This window comes from Dipodomys merriami, unplaced genomic scaffold (genome assembly GCF_024711535.1).
Source record: "Dipodomys merriami isolate MVZ:Mamm:240054 unplaced genomic scaffold, mDipMer1.0.p SCAF_6, whole genome shotgun sequence".
NCBI lineage: Eukaryota > Metazoa > Chordata > Mammalia > Rodentia > Heteromyidae > Dipodomys > Dipodomys merriami.
This window is the reverse complement of record NW_027206179.1, coordinates 75,072,710-75,093,069: the sequence shown is the minus strand read 5'-3', so window position 1 is coordinate 75,093,069 and position 20,360 is coordinate 75,072,710. Positions and strand designations below refer to the sequence as shown.

At 40.5% G+C, this 20,360-nt stretch overlaps 1 protein-coding gene across 2 annotated transcripts in view; it reads right to left on the bottom strand.

Annotated features, from left to right (window-relative positions):
• Nucleotides 1-7,760: 7,760 nt before the first annotated feature.
• Nucleotides 7,761-20,360, bottom strand: part of Lcp1 (lymphocyte cytosolic protein 1) — a 78,015-nt gene continuing 65,415 nt past the window's right edge. For both annotated transcript variants that reach the window (XM_070003226.1, XM_070003227.1), the window contains exons 11-17: nucleotides 19,815-20,010; nucleotides 17,237-17,315; nucleotides 16,596-16,710; nucleotides 15,332-15,465; nucleotides 13,439-13,562; nucleotides 11,310-11,434; nucleotides 7,761-9,650 (exon numbers count right to left, since the gene is read on the bottom strand). In XM_070003226.1, coding sequence (XP_069859327.1) covers nucleotides 9,518-9,650; nucleotides 11,310-11,434; nucleotides 13,439-13,562; nucleotides 15,332-15,465; nucleotides 16,596-16,710; nucleotides 17,237-17,315; nucleotides 19,815-20,010 — 906 coding nt within the window. In that variant the 3' untranslated portion in view covers nucleotides 7,761-9,517. The remainder of the gene's footprint in view (nucleotides 9,651-11,309; nucleotides 11,435-13,438; nucleotides 13,563-15,331; nucleotides 15,466-16,595; nucleotides 16,711-17,236; nucleotides 17,316-19,814; nucleotides 20,011-20,360) is intronic.

Here is a 20,360-nt window from a genome sequence, read left to right as displayed (position 1 = left end):
CCCAGGACCAGCACACACATATACAAAATAATTTGTTTTTCTCCACACCTATCTGTTGTCATGTTCCTCTACCTTGGCCAACGTTGGTCCCATTCCATTTTTTTTAAGAAAAGGTATAGGAAGAGAAGGGATTCCTGGGTGTCTAGTAGGGCATAAGTAGGAGAAGGGTGGGATTTCAGCATTCTTTCTTGTAGTAACCTGCCTCAGATGGAGTCCTGATACCCTTTCCCACATTCCCATAAGTGAATGCATTTGAATAATTTTATCTGCTTATAATTCTAAACATCCCTAGTCCCGAAATGATGTCATACAAAGATATTTGATTTAAAAGAGTGTGCCAATTCGTCAGTGATATTCATTAGACACTATGTTGGAAATGAACTATACAACTTGTGGGGCAGTGGAGACAGGAGGGGAAAAACTGGGAGAGAAGGAAGGGGTGAGTGACACTGTTCAAAAAGAGATGAACTCATTTACTGACTTATATAACTGTAAACTTTCTGTACATTACCTTTACAATAAAATTTTTATAAAAAGAAATGAAAGCATCCACCCTCATAAAGACCTTGTACAAGAATATTAATAGCAGCTCCATGCCTGCCTAGCAGTTCTAAAAACCTCTAAGATGTCTATCAATTCTTTTAAAGTAAACTAATAGTGTTATATTCATAGAATAGACTATTGCTCAGCAATGAAAAAGGAATGGTTACCTGGGTGCCAGTGGCTCAGGTCTGTAATCCTAGCTACTCAGGAGGCTGAGATCTGAGGAGGGCAATTTGAAGCCAACTCAGGCAGGACAATCCCTGAGATGCTTATCTCCAATAAACTACTCAGAAAACCCTGAAAGTGGCACTGTGGCTCAAGTGTAGAGAGCTAGCCTTAAGCACAAAGGGACAGCACCCAAGCCCTGAGTTCAAGCCCCAGGATGGAGGAGGGAGGGGTAGGAATGGCTTACTGGCACATACAAGAAGATAGAATAACTAATTTGCATGGAAGTCTTGGGCCAGGGCACTGCTCCTGGGCTTTTGTGCTCAAGGCTAGTGTTCTACCACTTGACCCATAGCTCCACATTCTACTTTTTGGTGTTTAATTGTAGATAAAAGTCTCATGGACTTTCCTACCCATGATGTCCTCAAACCTCAATCCTCAGACCTCAGCTTCCTAAAATGTTAGGATTACAGGCATGAGCCACCAGCACCCAGTTTAGAAGACTCTTTAAACCATGCAAAGAAAACCTGACACAAAAAAGGGCATACTGCTGAATTCCATAACATTTTAGAATAGGCAAAATTATCTGTGGTGATAAAAAAGGCAACTTAAAAGATGCTTTTGCCGGGCACTGGTGGCTCACGCCTGTAATCCTAGCTACTCAGGAGGCTGAGATCTGAGGATTGCAGTTCAAAGCCAGCCTGGGCAGGAGAGACCATGAGACTCTTATCTGCAATAAACCACCAGAAAATCGGAAGTGGTGCTGTAGCTCAAGTGGTAGAGTGCTAGCCTTGAGCTGAAGAGCTGAGGGACAGTGCCCAGGCCCAGAGTTCAAGCCCCACGACCAACCAAAAAAAAAAAAAGATGCTTTGCTGGGTCCTCTACATTAAAAGTCCCCCAACTTTGTATCTGTGCCCTTTAATTTGAGCTCTTCTTTGAGCTGGATTGTCTGTCTTCTTTTGCTTTTACCTTGTGCTAGGACTCCCTCAACACACACTCCTGGATAATTTTGATTTTCTTGATTCTCCTAAAACTTCTCAGTTTCTATAAGCATACAAGCTAATTCTTAATGACAGTTCTCTGTTCTCTCTCTTCTCTCTCTCTCTCCTCTTTCTTTTTCTCTGTCAAGAGTCCCAAATTTGACACTTAAAAGTTGAGTTTTAGTTGAAAATGTATCTTATTGTTTTATTGTGTGTAAAAAAAATGAAATGAAGGTGGGAGGGAAGGAAGGAAGGAAAGAAAGAATAGAGGGAGGGAGAGAGGAAGGGAGGGAAGGAAGGAAGACAGTTTATTCATTTGTGTGTACGTGCACATATGTGCCAATCCAGTGTTCAGGGCCTGAACACTGTCCCTGAACTTGCACTCACCCCTAACCCGCCCCCCCCCCCCCACTCTGTCTCTGTCAAGGCTAGTGCTCTACTTGAGCCATAGCCCCATTTCTGGCTTTTTGGTGGTTAATCTAAGAGTCTCGTGGATTTTCCCGCTCAGGCTAGGGTTGAACTCCCATCCTCAGATCTCAACCTCCTGAATAGCGAGGATTACATGCTTGAGACACCAGCACCCAGCTTCTTTCCTCATTCTTTATCTCTTCTAGATGCCTCTGTGTTGATCTTAGTACTTCTTATAGGACATTAATGAACACAGAATTTGGATCACATGGGTTTTATCTTTGTGTAATTACCTATAAGTCTCTTGGATTCTTGGAAGTACAGTTTCTTTGGCAAAATGGAGGGTAATAATAACCTACATTAGAGTGATGTTGTGAGAACTGAAGAATGTGGTAATGTGAAAGTAACTGACAAAAACAGGCACTCTGTGTGTCTCATTCATATTAAAAGGAACTGAGGGAGCGGGCAGAGGTCACTATATACTCTTCCTAGAACCTCAGGTAGCTAGTCTTCCTCAGCTGTTTCCTGAGAGATATAGTAAGCCACATCCAAGAGGCAATGTAGGCTTGGTTGATCTAGTTGATTGAATCATGACCCCATTGTGAGACCTGGCTAGTTGTAGATTGGTTCTTTAGCAATTTGTGGCAAACATTATATGGCAAGTATTTCATAAAGAGCCCTAAACTGCTGTTGTTACTAGGGCTGTTCCTGAAGATCAGCTCTGCAGTGAGGTCTGCCTGAGATTTCTCCCAAATTGGAGTAGTCAGAAAATAAGGGTAAAGGCCACAGTGATTCTGGCTAGTCTCAGACTTATTGTTAGGTAAGCACTGCTACTCAATTAATTTAATGCTTTTTATTATGAGTTCATATGCAGTTTAATTTGCAAGCTTTCCTTTCAAAAATCATTCAGCCATTAAAGCTGCATAATCTTAGGAGGTTTTGAAGAAGCATAATTGATAAATCTTTTTTCCTTTCACACATTTTTTCTCATGTTTATTCATGGAAGCAAATCATTTTATAATTTATGCCAAGCCTTGGGATATCTGGCAAATTTTATTTCTAAAGGTAGAGATGATGATACAGTCTTAGAAATCATTGAAAGGAGAGATTTGAGGCCTGAGACAGCTTAATCTTGAGTTCTAATTGTTTTACTTTGGCCACAAGACTGAGTCTAATTTTTGTAGCCCCAAGAAAGTTACCTTGGAAGCCAGGCAGGCAAGCACTTGCTGATTGAATGGTTAAATTGTGAAGAAATCAAGGCTTATTTACTGACTCATTCTATACTTTTGGCTTCTGTCTCTGTCTCTGCCTGTCTCTTTCTGTCTCTCCCTCCTTCCTCCCTCCCCACCCCTCTGTGTCAGGGTAGAGAGAATCTGATCTGGACCAGTCTTTAGAATCTCCAAGGATGGAAAATGCAGAATACTGGGCCCACCAACACTGCAGGCATTAAATATCAAGTCAAGGCATATATATATATATATATATATATATATATATATATATATATATATATATATATATATAGAGAGAGAGAGAGAGAGAGAGAGAGAGAGAGAGATACATAGATAGATAAGATATATATAAGATATATATATATATATATATATATATATATATATATATATATATCTTAGATGCAGGAAAACACAATTTTATTTTTGTCATTCAGTCACAGATTTAGTTGGCGAACTACCTATCAGAAATAGGGAGAAATGACACTGAGTAAATCATCCTCTTTAGCAACTAAGGATTTCATTAGAGGAATTGTATTAGGAAACCATCAAAGTAACTTGATTTCACAAGAGGCCTAGTCAATACTGCTCATGCTTATGCTGGCTAGCAGCTATGTTTTCTACATAGTGAAGCTGTCAGTGCTGGGATTGGGCATAGCAATATCAATTTCACCAATAGAGCACTGCTGACCTTTCTAGCAAGCCTGTTGGTTCGCTGGTGTGGACAAAGAACAAAGGTCAATGACAAGGGTTGGGCACAGCCACTGACTGGTGGAAAGTAGACTTAGGAATTGTTCCAGAATGCTGAAGGCACATGGACATGTCTCATGCATCAGAAATTAGTCTGAGTGAATGAAATCATTAAGTTGGTTGAGACTTTGCAAGTTCATCAATTCCAATTCATTGTATCATTCTGATCTAATGCCAACCTTCCCAGGCAGACATCATTCATTTATAACAACTCACCAGCTAAGTTTATTTCACGCTTCCTTACAATTATTTCTCTCTGTCCAACCCTCTCTCATAGTCAGGAAACATTTGCTTATGACTAGTAAGCAGCTACTGAGCTGTTATGAAACAGCTACTGAGCTATTATGAAAAGAAATCTAGAATTGTGGCTGAGAGGGATGGTTTATGTCTGTAATTTGTACTCTTGAGGTGGAAATTGGAGCGTCACAGTTCTAAGCCAGCCTGGGAAATAAATAAGACCATCCCTCACTACTTCTATCAATAAGTTAGATGTGGTAGCTTGTCACTTATAATTCCAACTACAAAGAACTATAAGCTAGATTAGATAGTTGAGTCAATCCCATTTTTTTCCCCTGTCTTGTATCTAAAGGCAATTTTGCTTCTTTTAATACGATAATCTTAGCCACAATAAAGCAGACCTACCTACGAAGAGTGAAGTCTAGGCCAGCCTGGGGACCCAAGGAGGAATTGGAGATCCTATCTGAAAATTAGCTAATGCAAAATATAAAAAATGGTTTGTGATGGGCGTTGGTGGCTCATACCTGCAATCCTAGCTGCTCAGGAGGCTGAGAACTGAGTTCAAAGCCAGTCCGGGCAGGAAAATCTGTGAGACTCTTATCTCCAATTAACACCAGAAAACTGGAAGTGGCACTGTGGCTCAAGTGGTAGAGCACTCTCCTTGAGCTGATGAACTCAAGGGCAGTGCCCAGGCCCAGAGTTCAAGCCCCATGACCGACCAAAAAAAAAATGGTGTAGCTCAAGTGGTTGAGCACTTGCTAGGTAAATTCAAGGCTTTAAATTCAAACCCTAGTAACTGCCAATTTTTTTTAATTTAAAAAGCATCTAGAAATGGTGCGTGGCTCTCTAGGGGTTATCAGCACATGCATGCCCCCTTTTCATTCATCAGACCTAGTTATTCCACAAACTCTTGCTGATTCTTAATTTAGAGTTGCTTTTTATACTGAGCTTCTGTACTATTTCATTTATAAATATGATAGCATGTATCAATTTGCTTTCTATTTCAATTTGTTTGTGTGTTTATGTATTTGTGACCCTTATCTGTAGGCTGAATTACCTTGCTCCATTAGATAAAAAATGGAGAAGTTGGGATTGGCTCAAGCAAGCTGTCCAAGTTTATGGTCCCTTGTAAAACCATTTCAGGAAATTCAAGAAAATTGATATTTTACTACCCAACATTTTCTACTGTTGCTAAAACAAAAAACAGTCTGTATTTCAAAAATGTGAATAGTCTTACTCATTGTGATCTTATTTGGTTGGCCAAAAAGATAGAAACAATATAGATATCCATTGATAGATTGCTGGTTAAATAGTTTGGCAATAGAATGCCAGGCCCTTATTAAAAAGATTGAGGCAGACCTTTATGTTACAGTATGAATCAATGTGTGTGTGTGTGTGTGTGTGTGTGTATGCGTGCGCACGCGCGCGTGCGCACGCCAATCCTGGGGCTTGAAATCAGGGCATAGGCATTGTCCCTGAACTTATTTAGCTCAAGGCTAGCACTCTAACACGTGAACCACAGCTCTACTTCTGGCTTTTTGGTGGTTAACTGGAAATAAGAATCTCACAGACTTTCCTGCCCAGGATGGATTCAAACTATGATCCTCAGATCTCAGTCTCCTGAGTACCTAAGATTACAGTATAAGCCATCAGCACACACTTATATATTAATATTTTTCATTTTAAAAGTGTATGTGCATGATAGGTGGTATATGTGTATAATATTTCTGAATTAGTACATACAAGGAATGGGTAACAGCATTTGATTATGAGGACAGGGAACTGGAAGGCCAGCACAGAAGTATTAAGTCAGTTGATGAGCTAGTTCTTTCTGTATCAAAAGCGCTATTTTAAAAGTTTGCCATTCCTGTGGTGAAGATAGCCCATCATGGCTAATTTTAAGCTAACAATAACTTAACATTAGGTATGAAATTTTCATTTGGCTGCAGTGAGCTGATATGAGCTAGTTTTGAAGCACACTGCTAGGCACAGAGATAGGAGAGCTCTAGTTTCTACTATAGACCTTTTGATGCAATTCATTTTCTTATGCTACACTTAAGATTGTCCATTTAAAATGTAACAATAAGCCCTTTGATCCTAGCTACTTGGGAGACTGAGATCTATGCATCATAGTTTGAAGCCACCCAGTCAGGAAATGACCCTGAGACTCTTATTTACAATTAGCCACCAAAAAGTTAGAAGTAGGGCTGTGGTTCAAGTGGTAGAACACTAGCCTTGAGTGTTATGATAGTGCCCAGACCCTGAGTTCAAGCCCCAGGACCAGCATATACACATACAAACAGTAAACAAAATATAACAATAAAAATGTAAATTTTAGAAAAACTATCACTCTAACACTGCTGTTTTCTTTTGGTGTCTTTAATCTTACTTCTTCCTTGACAGTACTCATTCTGCTGTGCTGTAATTCTTCTTCAGACTTTCTGAGGTCATGACAGTCCAGAATCACATAACACTTATTACATGTAGCATTTTCATGTGCAGTGAAGGCAGCTGTCTCCTAAGTACAGAAGCTGCAAGAATGTTCAGGTCACAAAGCATCACCTTCAAAAACAGCCAGCTAGCTGGGTGCTGGTGTCTCACACTATTCCGAAGGCTGAGATCTGAGGATTGTGGTTCAAAGCCAACCCTGGCAAGATAGGCTGTGATACTTTTATCTCCAGTTACTCACCCAAAACCCAGAAGTAGAACTGTGGCTCAAAGTGGTAGAGCACTAGCCTTGAACAAAAAGCTCAGGGACAGAACCCTGGCCCTGAGTTCAAGCTCTATGACCAACAAAAAACCAAAGCGAAACAAACAAACAAGCAGAAAACCCAGCCTGCTGGTGAAGCTAGAACTCACAACCAAAGTGTCCTGACCACTGTGTAGTTCTTCACGTAAGGCCCTGCCTCAGTGATGGCAGGCTTGTTCTGAATGAGCAACCCAGCCTGCCGGGGACTAGCTGCAGCAGATCCCCTTTGTATTACCCCCTGACACAGCAGTTATGCCAAAGTAAGACCTAGTCAAGAGGGAGGGGAGACTTCAGGTAGTGCTGATCCAAAAGATACTGCTCAAGGAGTTATTCTGCACTAGTCCCCAAGTCTAATCTTCCTGATTGAGTTCAAGGTGTTTCTAAGAATTACTGTCTCAACTTTCTACCCTCTCCAATAGCAAGGTATCCTTCAGGGTGTGCCTGAAACTTTCCTCTGTGAGTTTCCTGCCATAAGCTTACATCTTACCTGGGGCCCTTCTTTACCACATATCACACCTTAGGTTGAGTTCTGTAATGGCTGTCTTTTCCAATCAGTTGAATACAATTCTTGTCTTCTAGACAATCTTGCACAGTGACTCCTAGATAGCCAGCACTTAATACTTACTAGCTGAATGAAGGAACGTATGAATTCGAACACAGCTTTATTCAACCTTCAGAGGCAACATGCAGAGACACTCAGAAATAGAAATATTTTATTTGGAAAGTTCTGCAGTATTATTTTAATCTTCATGTTCAATTAAGGCAATTAACATTCTTCCTTCCTGGAGGCAGATGGAGGGAATCGTCTGAGACTATTTAAAGTTCAGACTAAAGTCAAAGCTAATCATCTTGCATTCAGATGCAGCAGAAATTCTGGGGATGAGCTAGTAGAAGATATATACTGGCTTCCTGAGCCCATCACTAGACCCATGGTATTGTCATTTACATTGCTTTGAAAAAATGGCTAAGTTCCATTACATCATACCACCTCTAGAGAAGATAATCTCATTATTGATCCCTTTACCTTGACAGAGGGAGTCATGCTCTGTTGACTTTTAGCATTCAGTAGGTTTTCACATATATTGCTTGATCTGTTAGAGCTATTTAAATTCATACCATTCTCATGTTTTGAAATTCTTTACATGTCCAAAAAAGATAAATTAGCACTTCACAGAGCAACTCAGGCAGTTCTTAAACCCAATCTTTCAATATCCAGCTTTGTGTAGGAGACTGTGAGTGTGTGCCCATGTAAGGTGGGGCAGAGTGCTGCTTATGGACACATACTTCCTCCTCCTGGGGACTAGGGGTAGCAAAAAGCTTTTGTAGTACCAAAAAAGTAAACATTGATAATATGGCCCAGGAAGCAATGAGATTTGCTGATATCTAAAAGCAAATAATAATGAAGCAGAATTGCTTCAAATGTTACTAGACATTTTTCCATACCATAATTAACATCTAATAAGCAAGATTAAATATGTGGAGCAACGTATTCTTAAAGGTAGATGAAAAAAAAAAAAGAAAGAAAAAAAAAATAGATGCTTAGTGATAGCTCTATGCTGCCCCCTAATGGTTGCTTTCTCAGTTACCTTCTTGCTACCATTAAGAATCTACTTGAGAGGTTGGAAATGTCGTCCAGGTGGTAGGACAACCAATGAACATGAGCAAAAACAAGGGTAGTGAATTCCAATCCTGGTCTCAGAGAAAGAAAAAAAATCCACCTGAGAACACATTATTCAAGAGGACACAGTACTCAAGAGGACACAATACTCAAGATGTTAGGTCTTCAGTGCAAAGCCTAGAGTTAAAAACAGAAGATAGCTTACAATTGATAAAACAAAAACTGACAACCATTGGGACTTCAGGTAAAGAACAGCTCTGATGATGCGGCTTACTTCTGCAGGCTACCAGGACTTTGGGGACCCTAATAGCTTCATTGGTTTCTCAGAGGCTCCAAAGGGTCAAGGGACAAAGATGGCAAGAAGAGGTGGGCCACACAGCAGAGATGGGTCTGTGAAGCAAATTCACAGATAAGGGGAAGGAAGAGGACAGAGCAGGTGGTTTGTCACAGATCCGGTGTCATCCTCTAGTAACAGTCTTTAGACTGTCCTCACTTTTTGAACAGACAATTATGTCAAAATTAATAACAGCAGTCTATCCTAATGGCCAAAAGCAGGAGGGTACCTGGAATTATTTTTCCTTTTTTACTCTTGATTTGCAAAAAAGCAAAAATAAATCAGGAATAAAAATTAAATTTGTTGGAGATTGTGTCTTCAGCAAAAAAAGAGGCATTTTTGTAAAGTATAGAAAGGCTACTTGGCTAGCAAATATGCAATTTTTGGAATCTTAGATAGTGTCACCAAGTTGCAAACTTTGGAATGGCTTGAATAGTCCTCAGCTGCATTCTCAGAGCAACTGGTGCTGGGTACGTTGACTTCTCGCTTGCCTGGATGGCCCTACACCCTCTTCATCCCTTTCCCCATGAGACAAGCGAACACTGTCATGACCATCTTGGGATTCACTTCAACCAGGTCTTCTGGAAGGGCATACACTCTTGCTCCAATTTTTCGGGCCATAGAGATGGCATACCTAAAGGAAAGAAGAGAGGACAAATGAAGAAAGCTTAAGCAACAGCAAATGAAGGGGACTGCTCAGGTTCTCAGTATCCTACATGCACAAATCAGTCCTGGACTCGCTCATACTGGTCATCAACATCTCCCCATCCATGTAGACAAATCTTGGTTCAACAAAGTTCCCATCAAAGCCTCAGTCTTGCTGTCTAGCCTCAAGACTATGATCAGATGTAGTATTTGTTGTGAGAAATATCCTCAGCTTCTATCACTTTTGGTACCCACGCTACTAGCTTTCTGTTGGGCAACACAATGTGGCAGAAATGTAACTGTAACCCCTCTGTATAATATCTTTACAATAAAATATATATTAAAAAAGAAAAGGTCTGAAAACTGAACAAGAATTCATGCTGAAAAAGCATGTATAATTTATTTCAGCCCTAGAACCTCTTTTTTGGTAGTACTTGCTTGGTAGGTGCTTTTTTCGGGTAAACCATATCTCCAGCCTGTTTTTGCATTGGTTATTTTTTGAGTTAGGATCTTGTTTTATACCTTCACATTGCTGAGGATGACAGGTACATCTCACTCAGCTGAGTCATTGGTTGACATAGAGTTCAATTTTTGTCCTTTCACTCAAAGGGATTTGTTGAAGTCTTAAACCTAGCATCTCTGATTGTGGTCTTTTTTGAACAGAGGGTTATTGCAGATGTAATCAAGAGAAGCCATGCTGGAATAGGGTGGGGTCCCAATACAATATGATTGGTTCCTTTGTAAGAACAAAAGAGAGACAGAAACACAGTGTCCACTGTACCATGATGTCAGATTCGAGGTACAGGCAGAGATTGGAGTTACACATATATAAGCTGATAATGATAAGGATTGCTGACCATTACAAGAAGCTGGGAGAGAGGCATGAGTCATGAGACAGGGGACCAATTCTGATAACAGCTTGATTTTTGGATTTCTAGCTTCCAGGACCATGGAAGAGTAAAGACTTGTTGCTTTAAATCACCTGGTTTGTGTGATACTTGGTTATGGCAGTGCCCAGTGGCCAACATGACCTGTTCTGAGAAAGGCACTTCTTTAGAGGTAGATATCTCAGGTTTTACAGGCTTTGTTGCAACTAACTTTGTTACAACACTGCTGTTGTAAGGAGAGAAGCAGTTATAGGCAGCATGTAATGAATAGACTGTGTTCCAATAAAATTTTATGTAAAAAAGCAGACCACAGGCAAAGTCTGGCTATTCAGAGACTATAATCCACTGACACTCATTCTCAGTGGCAGGTGATTGTGAGGGGTAAAGCCCATGGCAGCTGTTCACCAGCTGGTGAAGAGTCTGGTGTTCCATTAACCCTTGCCTATTCATATCCATGGATATTCACAAATGGGGCATTTGTGTTTGGAACTTCCCTGGCTGGCACAAAATTTATTTTTTTAAATCTTCTCCAGATTAGGATTTGGAAGTTGACTCTATAAAACTACAGACTTGCTCATCAATTACAAGAATGTTCTCGTTTGTGTTTTGCTTCCTTCTATCAGCATGGATAAAATAATGATGAGGCTACAGATTATGACTAGAAAAAAACCAGGGTGTTCACATAAAGGTACTGGCATTAGACTTTGCAACTCTTTAGTTGGTAGTTGGGTCCCTCCTTTATCTCAGGTTTATGTACATACTTTGCATTGTTGAGTTTCTCCTCATCATTCAAATCTTCTGTCTTCAGAAGGTCATAGTTAATGGAACCTGGTTGAATGGCATCAATGAGGTCTAGGACTGGCAGACTTGTACTAATCTTTGGGTCCTACATAAAGAGAAAGGAAAGCTTTTACTTTCATTTAGCTCAAGGCAAGTAGATGGCTCTTCTTCTTTTTTGGGTGTGTTGGTCCTGGGGCTTGAGAATAGGATGTCAGAAATATCCTGTCTCATGTAGAGTAACTATTCCATAGTGAGAGGCAGGGGTAAAGAAGAGATGGCAGGTAACATGGGTAACAGTAGATGCTCTTTTCCCAGAAGAACTTGAGGAAAGAGAACCACTGCCACTGTGTGATTAAATACAATGACAGACACTATCTAATATTTGCCAGTGCCTCACACGTCACTTAGCACTGTCTCAGTTTATTTCTCTTGTCATCAGAGCCCTAAGGTACAGAAATTTGATCTTTCTTTGTGCAGGGAGGGAGGAACGTTTTTCAAGATACATATGTCATGTGTGTGTGTGTGTGTGTGTGTGTGTGTGTGTGTGTGTGTGTGTGTGTGTGTGTGTTAAATTGGAGATAAGAACCTCACAGACTGGCTTTGAACCCTGATCCTCAGCTTCCTAAGTAGATTGGATTAAAAGTGTTAGTCACCAGCACCCAGCTTCAATTGTTTCTCTCTTTTTTTTCTTTTTTGTTGGTCAAGGAGCCTGAACTCTGGGCCTGGGCGCTGTCCCTCAGCTCTTCAGCTAAAGGCTAGCGCTCTACCACTTGAGCCACCTTCCCAGCCCTCAATTGTTTATCTTAAAAGGTATATTTTTTTTTGTGCCAGACCTGAGGCTTGAACTTAGAGCCTAGGCATTATCCCTGAGTTTTTGTGCTCAAGGCTAGTATCTTACCACTAGCTTCATTGGAGATAAGAGTCTCATGGACTTTCCTGTCTGAGCTGGCTTTACTGCAATCCTCTGATCTCAGCCTCCTGAGTAGTGAGTATTACAGGCGTGAGCCACAAAAGATTGACCACCTGCCTTCGCTGGCCCTAACAAGGCTCCTGTGAAGCTGTTCTTCCACCAGTCCTGACTTTTTTGGAGGGGGGGTTGTCCAGTCGTGGGCCTGAACTCTGGGCCTGGGCGCTGTCCCTCAGTTCTTCAGCTCAAGGCTAGCGCTCTACCACTTGAGCCACAACGCCACTTTCATTTTTTTTCTTTTTGTTTATGTGGTGCTGAGGAATCGAACCCAGGACCTCATGCGTGCAAGGCAAGTGCTCTACCACTGAGCCACCTTCCCAGCCCTCCAGTCCTGACTTTTAAACTAGAAAATTGTACTTAAGATGTATAGATATTATCATAATATGGACCAAGTACACAGGTACCTTAAGGAAGAAGCCAGTTATTGTGTGAATGAGGTTAGAAATTCAGTAAAATGTCATGCTGTTATTTATTAAAATGGAATTTGGATACAAGGATGTGATCAGGGGCTATTTACATGGGCCATCTTTAAGGATTTTATATTTCACCATTATGTTCAAATTCTGAACCATAGATGTATATGCATTTAAAAATATTATATTTTATGTTCCTTTCAAAAAACAAGGCTTAAATGATGTGTTACATATGGTGATTTAAAAAAATTACTATGATGGGGCAGAGATGTAGCTTAGTGGTAAAGCACTTGTCTAGCAAGTGTGAGGTACAGGTTTGATCCCAGCACTGGAAAAAAAGTAGAGGGTCTGGGAAGGTGGCTCAGTGGTAGAGTGCTTGCCTTGCATGCATGAGGCTCTGGGTTCGATTCCTCAGCACCACATAAGCAGAAAAAGCTGGAGTGGTGCTGTGGCTCAAGTGGTAGAGCGCTAGCCTTGAGCTGAAGAGCTGAGGGACAGTGCCCAGGCCCAGAGTTCAGGCCCCATGATGGACAAAAAAAAGTAGAAAAGAAAAAAAAACCATTATGGGAGCAAGTGATGAGAAGTTTGTCAGTGAACATTAAAACAGTAATAGTCAGTATAGAAGGAAGAGCCTAAAATGTCTAACTCTGAAGGTCATTTAACATATAATGGAAACAATCAAGACAAGCATGGCGTTCGGGTGGCTTCTAAAGGGAGGAGTACAACTCACCTTGAAGCTAGAGATGGAGGACCTTTTGTCAGCCTCCCTCAATGTCTCATTTACCCAGTTGACAATAATGTCATCATTGACCTTCTGCCCACCACCAATTTCTTCAAGCATATTCAGTGTGTACCTGAAAAAAAAATTAAGATCAATTTCTGGAGAAAAGTTGTTGAAAAACTTCTTTTCTTTTTAGAGGAGGATCAAGATACTATTCGTTATATTGGAGGGAACGAACAATATGTAACAACATTAATTCTTTTACTACCTTAAAATAAAAATGTATGGTGGTTAAGATGAAGCATAAAGCACGCACTTCCTTCTAAGCAGAGTCTTTGCAGGGTGGAGTTGGGCAGGAAGAACAAGAGTAAGAGAAGAATCCTACAGAAAAGAAAAAAAAGCAAAAGACACTCCCAGGCATGGTAGCCTATAACCCGAGCTACTTACTAAGCAGGCTGAGATCTGAGGATCACAGTTCAAAGCCAGCCTAGGCAGGAAAGGTCCTAACATTCTTATCTCTAGTTAACCACTAAAAAGCAGGAAATAAAACCCTGGCTAAGGGGCTAGGAAGGTGGCTCAGTGGTAGAGCGCTTGCCTTGCATGCATGACGCCCTGTGTTCGATTCCTCAGCACCACATAAGCAAAAAGAAAAAAAAGCCGGGAGTGGTGCTGTGGCTCAAGTGGTAGAGCACTAGCCTTGAGCTGAAGAGCTGAGGGACAGCGCCCAGGCCCAGAGTTCAGGCCCCATGACCAGATCCAAAACAACAACAACAACAAAAACCCTGGCTAAAATGGTAGAGTGTCAGCCTTGAGTCAAAAAGCTAAGGGACAGTACCCAGGTCCTAAGTTCAAACTGCAATCTCAGCACGCACACACACAGACACACACACACACACACAGACACACACACACACACACACACACTGTGCATGTGCAAATCAGCCAACAAAAACAAAGATTTTGTGTTGATCTATACAAGCTGAACCAATCACCAACAGAGCTCAACTATTAGAAAATACTCCTGATACAAGAAAATTATATTGTATAGAAATGTAAACCTATACAAAGTAGGAAGAACACCAGAAATACCAATATGTGGGTATATATAGCATGGTTTTCTCATCTTCAAATCCCTCCAACAGGTAGTTGTTACTTCCACAAAGGAGTTAAAAGTAGAAAGGTAGGAAAAGGTATGTCATACTGACCCCTAATCAAGAAGAAACAGTAGTTGGCTATATTAATACAGAAAAGAATAAATTTCAGAGAAAAGAATTTTACCAGGCATGAAAGGTCACTCCATAATGATACAAGTATGAAACTAATCAAGATAAAGTAATCATCTAAAACATTTTTTTAATGTAACAACAGATTCTTCACAATACCTGAAATAAAAACTATTAGAACTAAAAAGAAAAAAGGTTAATTGTTTAAAAATATTAATAGAAGCCAGGCACTGGTGGCTCACACCTATAATCCTAGCTATTCAGGAGGCTGAGATCTGAGGATCGCAGTTCAAATCCAGCCTGGGCAAGAAACTCCATAAGATTCTTATTCCCAACAAATTACTCAGAAAAAGCTGCAAGTGGCACTGTGGCTCAAGTGGTAGAGTGTTAGCCTTGAGCAACAGAAGCTCAGAGGCAATGTCCAGCCCTAAGTTCAAGGCTCAGGACTGTTAAAAATAGAGAGAGAGAGAGAGAGAGAGAGAGAGAGAGAGAGAGAGAGAGAGAGAGAGAGAGAGAGAGAGAGAGAGAGAGAGAGAGAGAGAGCATTTATAATAGGAAACTTAGTTACTAAGTTCCACTTAAAATACAGCTTCATAGAATTACATCACATTGTAAAATTTGCTGTATACTTCTAAGTCAAATAATCATTAGAAACAGTCAATCCTGGGAGCTATGCTACCTTCTCATTAGCTGCCAGATCAAGGCCAAGGTGAGGGTGCGGTTGCCTTCATTGAGATCTTGTCCACCAATGCCAACCAGGGAAAATTTAGCTTGATTCTTCCCCAGTTCCACTGCATAGTTACAGCTCTCCAGCTGTTAAGGCGGCAGAAGGAAAAACCATTTAATGTCACTATCTCATAAATACATAGCAAAAATAGCAAAAAAAACCCCATACAGAATGAAATACTTAATACCACACTGGATAATCTCTGTAATCTCTACTGCTTCCTATAATTCTAGGATTGTGAGTTAGAACTTTTTCATCTTTCCTTAAATAAAACTCCTTACCTCCAATCAAAAATATCCAAATTACCCTCTCTTTTTTTTTGGTGCTAGTATTGGGTGGGACTTGAACTCAAGACCTGGGCACTGTCCCTTAACTTTTTCCTCTCAAGGCTGTCACTCTGCCCCTTGAGCTGCAGTTCCACTTCCAGCTTTGTAGTGGTTACTTAGAGATAAGAGTTTCTCAACTTCCCTGCCTAAGTTATCTTCAAACCACACTCCTCAGATCGCATCCTCCTGAGTAAATACATTAAAGGTGAGAGCCACCAGTACCCAGCTTCCCTGTGGACCCTTAAAACTAGAACAAGTTCATAATTAAGAACATGCAAAAGAAAGTCATCCTCAGTTATCTGCAATATTGCTTAAAAAGCTGAATTCATGGAGATAGGTGTGAACAATGTGTATTCTCCACTATACAAATACAAAGCAGATAGATGTGGAGGGCAGATATTTTCATGGCCACTCATGGATCATTAAAAATCACACTGATTCTCATCAGCGAGGAATGGCTCTACCAAGCTGGTTGTTACAAAACAATGTTCCCACTGTGCTGACAGTAGACAAACTGTACCAGTCAAGCTGTCAGTACAAAGCCTTAATTCTTTAGAAAATTAGAATGAGGAGCCTGCTGGGGTCTGGAAAAACCCTGTGGCTCTGCTTGCTCTAATTATCTTAATGAGAATTTTTACATGCTCTTGTTTAAAGACAGCCTACATGGAATTGTAAGTAAGTAATCAATGGAAATAATGGACTCACTTTGATAAACCTACTCAGGTTTCTGATGGCTCTACTATAATTTAATCCCTGGATAAACACTACTTACCAAAGTTTGGCTGCCTGATAAAGTACTTGAAAAGAACTCTTGCAGGTGATAGCATTACTGCCTCACAGAACATCAAAAGAGTCATTTTATATATATATATATACATATATATAAATACCTTTTTCATATTGCCCCCCAGCTTAGGGTATGGGGGTTTGTTTACTCGGTTCCAGTCCACAGGGACTTTAATCTTTTCATAGAGCTGGAAGATGACCAGGGCATCTGATAAATCACTGAACAAAAAAAAAAAAAAGAATTCTCACATATCCAACACTTCTTCATAACCTACAATGCACCAGGCACTTCCTTAAATACCAGCACATTCACAAGAACCCTGAAGTTTTGATGAGAGCAGCTCCATCTCTAGAGATGCAGACACTGGATCAGGGAACTTTCCCCTCTCAGGATGGCCTACCTCATTCCCTTCCGAGGACATACACTGTTCCAGGAAGAAGAAACATAGCCCTAACAAATGGCATAGGAGACATTTAACTGCAAAGATAACACTCTTGTTTGGGCTGATCTTGAGAAAATTACAGGCTTGCCACACAGAGTGAATTTGTCATTGTGCTGAGGTATGATTGTTGTATTAAACACACAGTGAAGCTTTTCAGCTGAACATTCAACATCTGCTGATCAAGGTGAGCCCCTCCTCCATAAAAAACACATATTCTAAGAACAGAATGCATACCACAGCCATATTTGAAATCCTATGCTCTTTGTGTCTCATGTCAGGGATGGGGTCCCAGCGATTCTCACCTGTACAAATGGTTGACTCGAGGGTTAACTCCCAGGGAGTTCATCCAGTTCCTAAATGTCCGTTCTTCCCTTGTCTCACCTAGATTAATAAAGACTGGTTATTTTTAGCCCTTCTATGACTCTAGCAGATCTTATGAGCTAAGTTTAATAAAGAAGACTATAGATAAAAGCCAGAGAGAGAGAGAGAGAGAGAGAGAGAGAGAGAGAGAGAGAGAGAGAGAGAGAGAGAGAGAGAGAGAGAGAGAGAGAGAGAGAGAGAGAGAGAGAGAGAGAGAGAGAGAGAGAGAGAGAGAGAGAGAGAGAGAGAGAGAGAGAGAGAGAGAGAATAGAGAATAAGAAAAGTATATGTGTTGGCTGAATGGATGAAGGTCACTATCCTGGGTTAAATTTTCGCTCCATTTCAGTTCAATGAGTATTTTATAACAACTGTTAATATTGTGCAACATCCTAGGTGGAAGAACAGTTCAGGGGTGGCCTCAAGACAAGAATTTTTGTCTTCCCCTTAGAGATCATACAAAGTAGAGATCAACAGAGAGTTTGGGCTAAATCTAGAGGGATAAAATTTGAACTTTATCTGTATGTGTGTGTGTGTGTGTGTGTGTGTGTGTGTGAGTGTGTGTGTGTGTGTGTGTGTGTGTGTAACAACCCTGGGGCTTGAACTCAGGGCCTGGGCACTGACACTGAACTTTTCTGCTCACAGCTAGCATACTACCACTTGAGCCACAGCTCTATTTCTGGCTTCTGGGTGGTTGAGATAATAATCTCACAGACTTTCTTATTTGGGCTAGCTTCAAACCGCAATCCTCAGCTCTAAGCCTCATGAATAGCTAGGATTACATGCACGAGACACTGGCCCTCAACTCTGAGGTTTGTTTCGTTTTTAGGCTATTTTAAAAGCTGGATATTAATGAGACAAGAGTAGGGGATTGTGGCTAGGTCTTTACTAACAAGAACAAGAATGGATCTGTGGGGTGCTAACTAGTAGAGAACACAGTAATAAGGTGCCCAGAGGCTGGAATCAGAACTGGGGATCGTTTAATGCCAGGTAGCAGATTGGGTTAATATATTAGACAGTGCCAGTCATTATAGATTCATATTTTATTACTATTGGAAGATAAGGAATGCTGGGCTGGGATGTGCCTGGCAGCCATGTGCAGAGTTGCTGGGAGGTGATATGCATTTAAATTAAATGCAGAGTGGATAGGATTGGCAGTGGCATGTGGGACACAATGAAGTGCTTGATGAATGGAGGAATAGGCCCCTAAGACCCAACAAAATAATTGGTAGATGAAGCCCACCAGTATCTTCCCCAGCCAGAAGACCAGGAAAGAAAATTAACAATCTAAAAGATATCCCAGATGAGGAATTTTAGTATTTGTTGACATCATAGATTGAAAGGATAAAGAAGAGACTGATACCATAGTGGAACTCAAACTCTGTAGTTTTAGTGCTTAATGGACAGAGGGAATTTCTAAAGGGGAGCAAATGGGCTAGGAAGTGGGGTGTGAAAGCAATGGGGAATAGGAGAAATGATTCGTTCTGGGTTTTTTAATATGCTTCATTTCAAAAGATAGCAAAGGACCCAAACAGTGATGTCCAAGAGACAGTTGAAAATGAGTGACTAGTAGAATTGACACACAGATTTAAAATCAGCAAAACACATAAACACCTGACCAGGGGTGGTCCAGTGATTCAAATGCAATAATGCTGGACCTGTACCCAATACTGCATTTCCAGTGCTAGAAAAGCACATGGAAGGGCTCAACCCACACCTGACATCTTCTTGCTTTGGTGACGTTTACTTAATATTGGTTTTGACTTGAATTCTTTTTACAGAATTAGTTCATGATGAAAAAGAGAATAAATGAACATTTTAGCTATGGAAGTTGATTGCAGCTATGTGTCATTTGTCCCATCTTAGAGCAAAATACAAGTGTCAGGATTCTAGTCTATGCATTAGTAATCCAAACCAAAGAAACAAAAATTAAATGGAAAAACTTAGTAAGCATAACCTTGTATAAATTAAAATTAAAATGTTATTTTAGCCAGTGTGTGGTGGGCATTCTTGTCTGTAGGAATAACATCATCTACTGTGTACATAAATTAGACTTCTTGTATCATAGGATTTATTTTATCCAAAAATTAAATGTATTGTCTATACTAAACCATGCAGTTCTGATAATGGATGAAGCCTAAGTATAATGGTTCTGATATAATTGTATTTGATTATTCCTGATGGCTGCAGTTGACCTTCCTTCCTTCCTTTCTTCCTTCCTCCCTTCCCTTTCCCTCCTTTCCTTCCTTTCTTTCTTCCTTCCTTCCTTCCTTCCTTCCTTCCTTCCTTTCTTTCTTTCTTTCTTTCTTTCTTTCTTTCTTTCTTTCTTTCTTTCTTTCTTTCTTTCTTTCTTTCTTTCCTTTCTTTCTTTTCTTTTCTTTTCTTTCTTCTCTTTGTTATATATCAGTGAATTGATGGCTCTTTGAACACTGGAAGGGGTTGCATTTGCTTAGGGGTGATTTTGGATTGCCCTTCAATCAGAATTGTTTTTCAGAACAATGTAAGCAATTGGGTTACAGTTACCTTCAAGGGCCCCCCAGTCGATATCCTGGTTGTCTGGTTTGTGCAAAGCAGGGTACTTGTTGAAGAGGTTGGCAATGAAAGCCAAGTTCAACTTGGGGTTCCCTCGGACAACGTCTGTAGCTGTGACAAACTGCCGGCAGCCCAGCCTCTCTGCCTGCTGCAACATGCATTCTGCCCTCTGGATGTCATCCTTCTCCTGCAATGAAAAGAGCGTTCCGAGGTCATGGCTCTCCAGGGATGTGTGAATACATATAATGTGACAAAGGAATGGAGTCTCACTGAGATGCTTGGTATTTCATAGACACTTACTAGCAGAACATTATTACATACCTTCAGAAAGTTATAGTAGTCAGAAAGCCACAAATCAAAGTAACCTTAGAATTTAAGTAATTAAGACTCCTTATACAGAGCTCAAAGAGATTAATAGCTGGTGACCCTGTTTTTAAAGCAATTCAATAGATTCTGGGATCTTATCATTTACATTGATCTCAATTCTTTTTGCCCACTGTGCGCACACACACACACACACACACACACACACACACA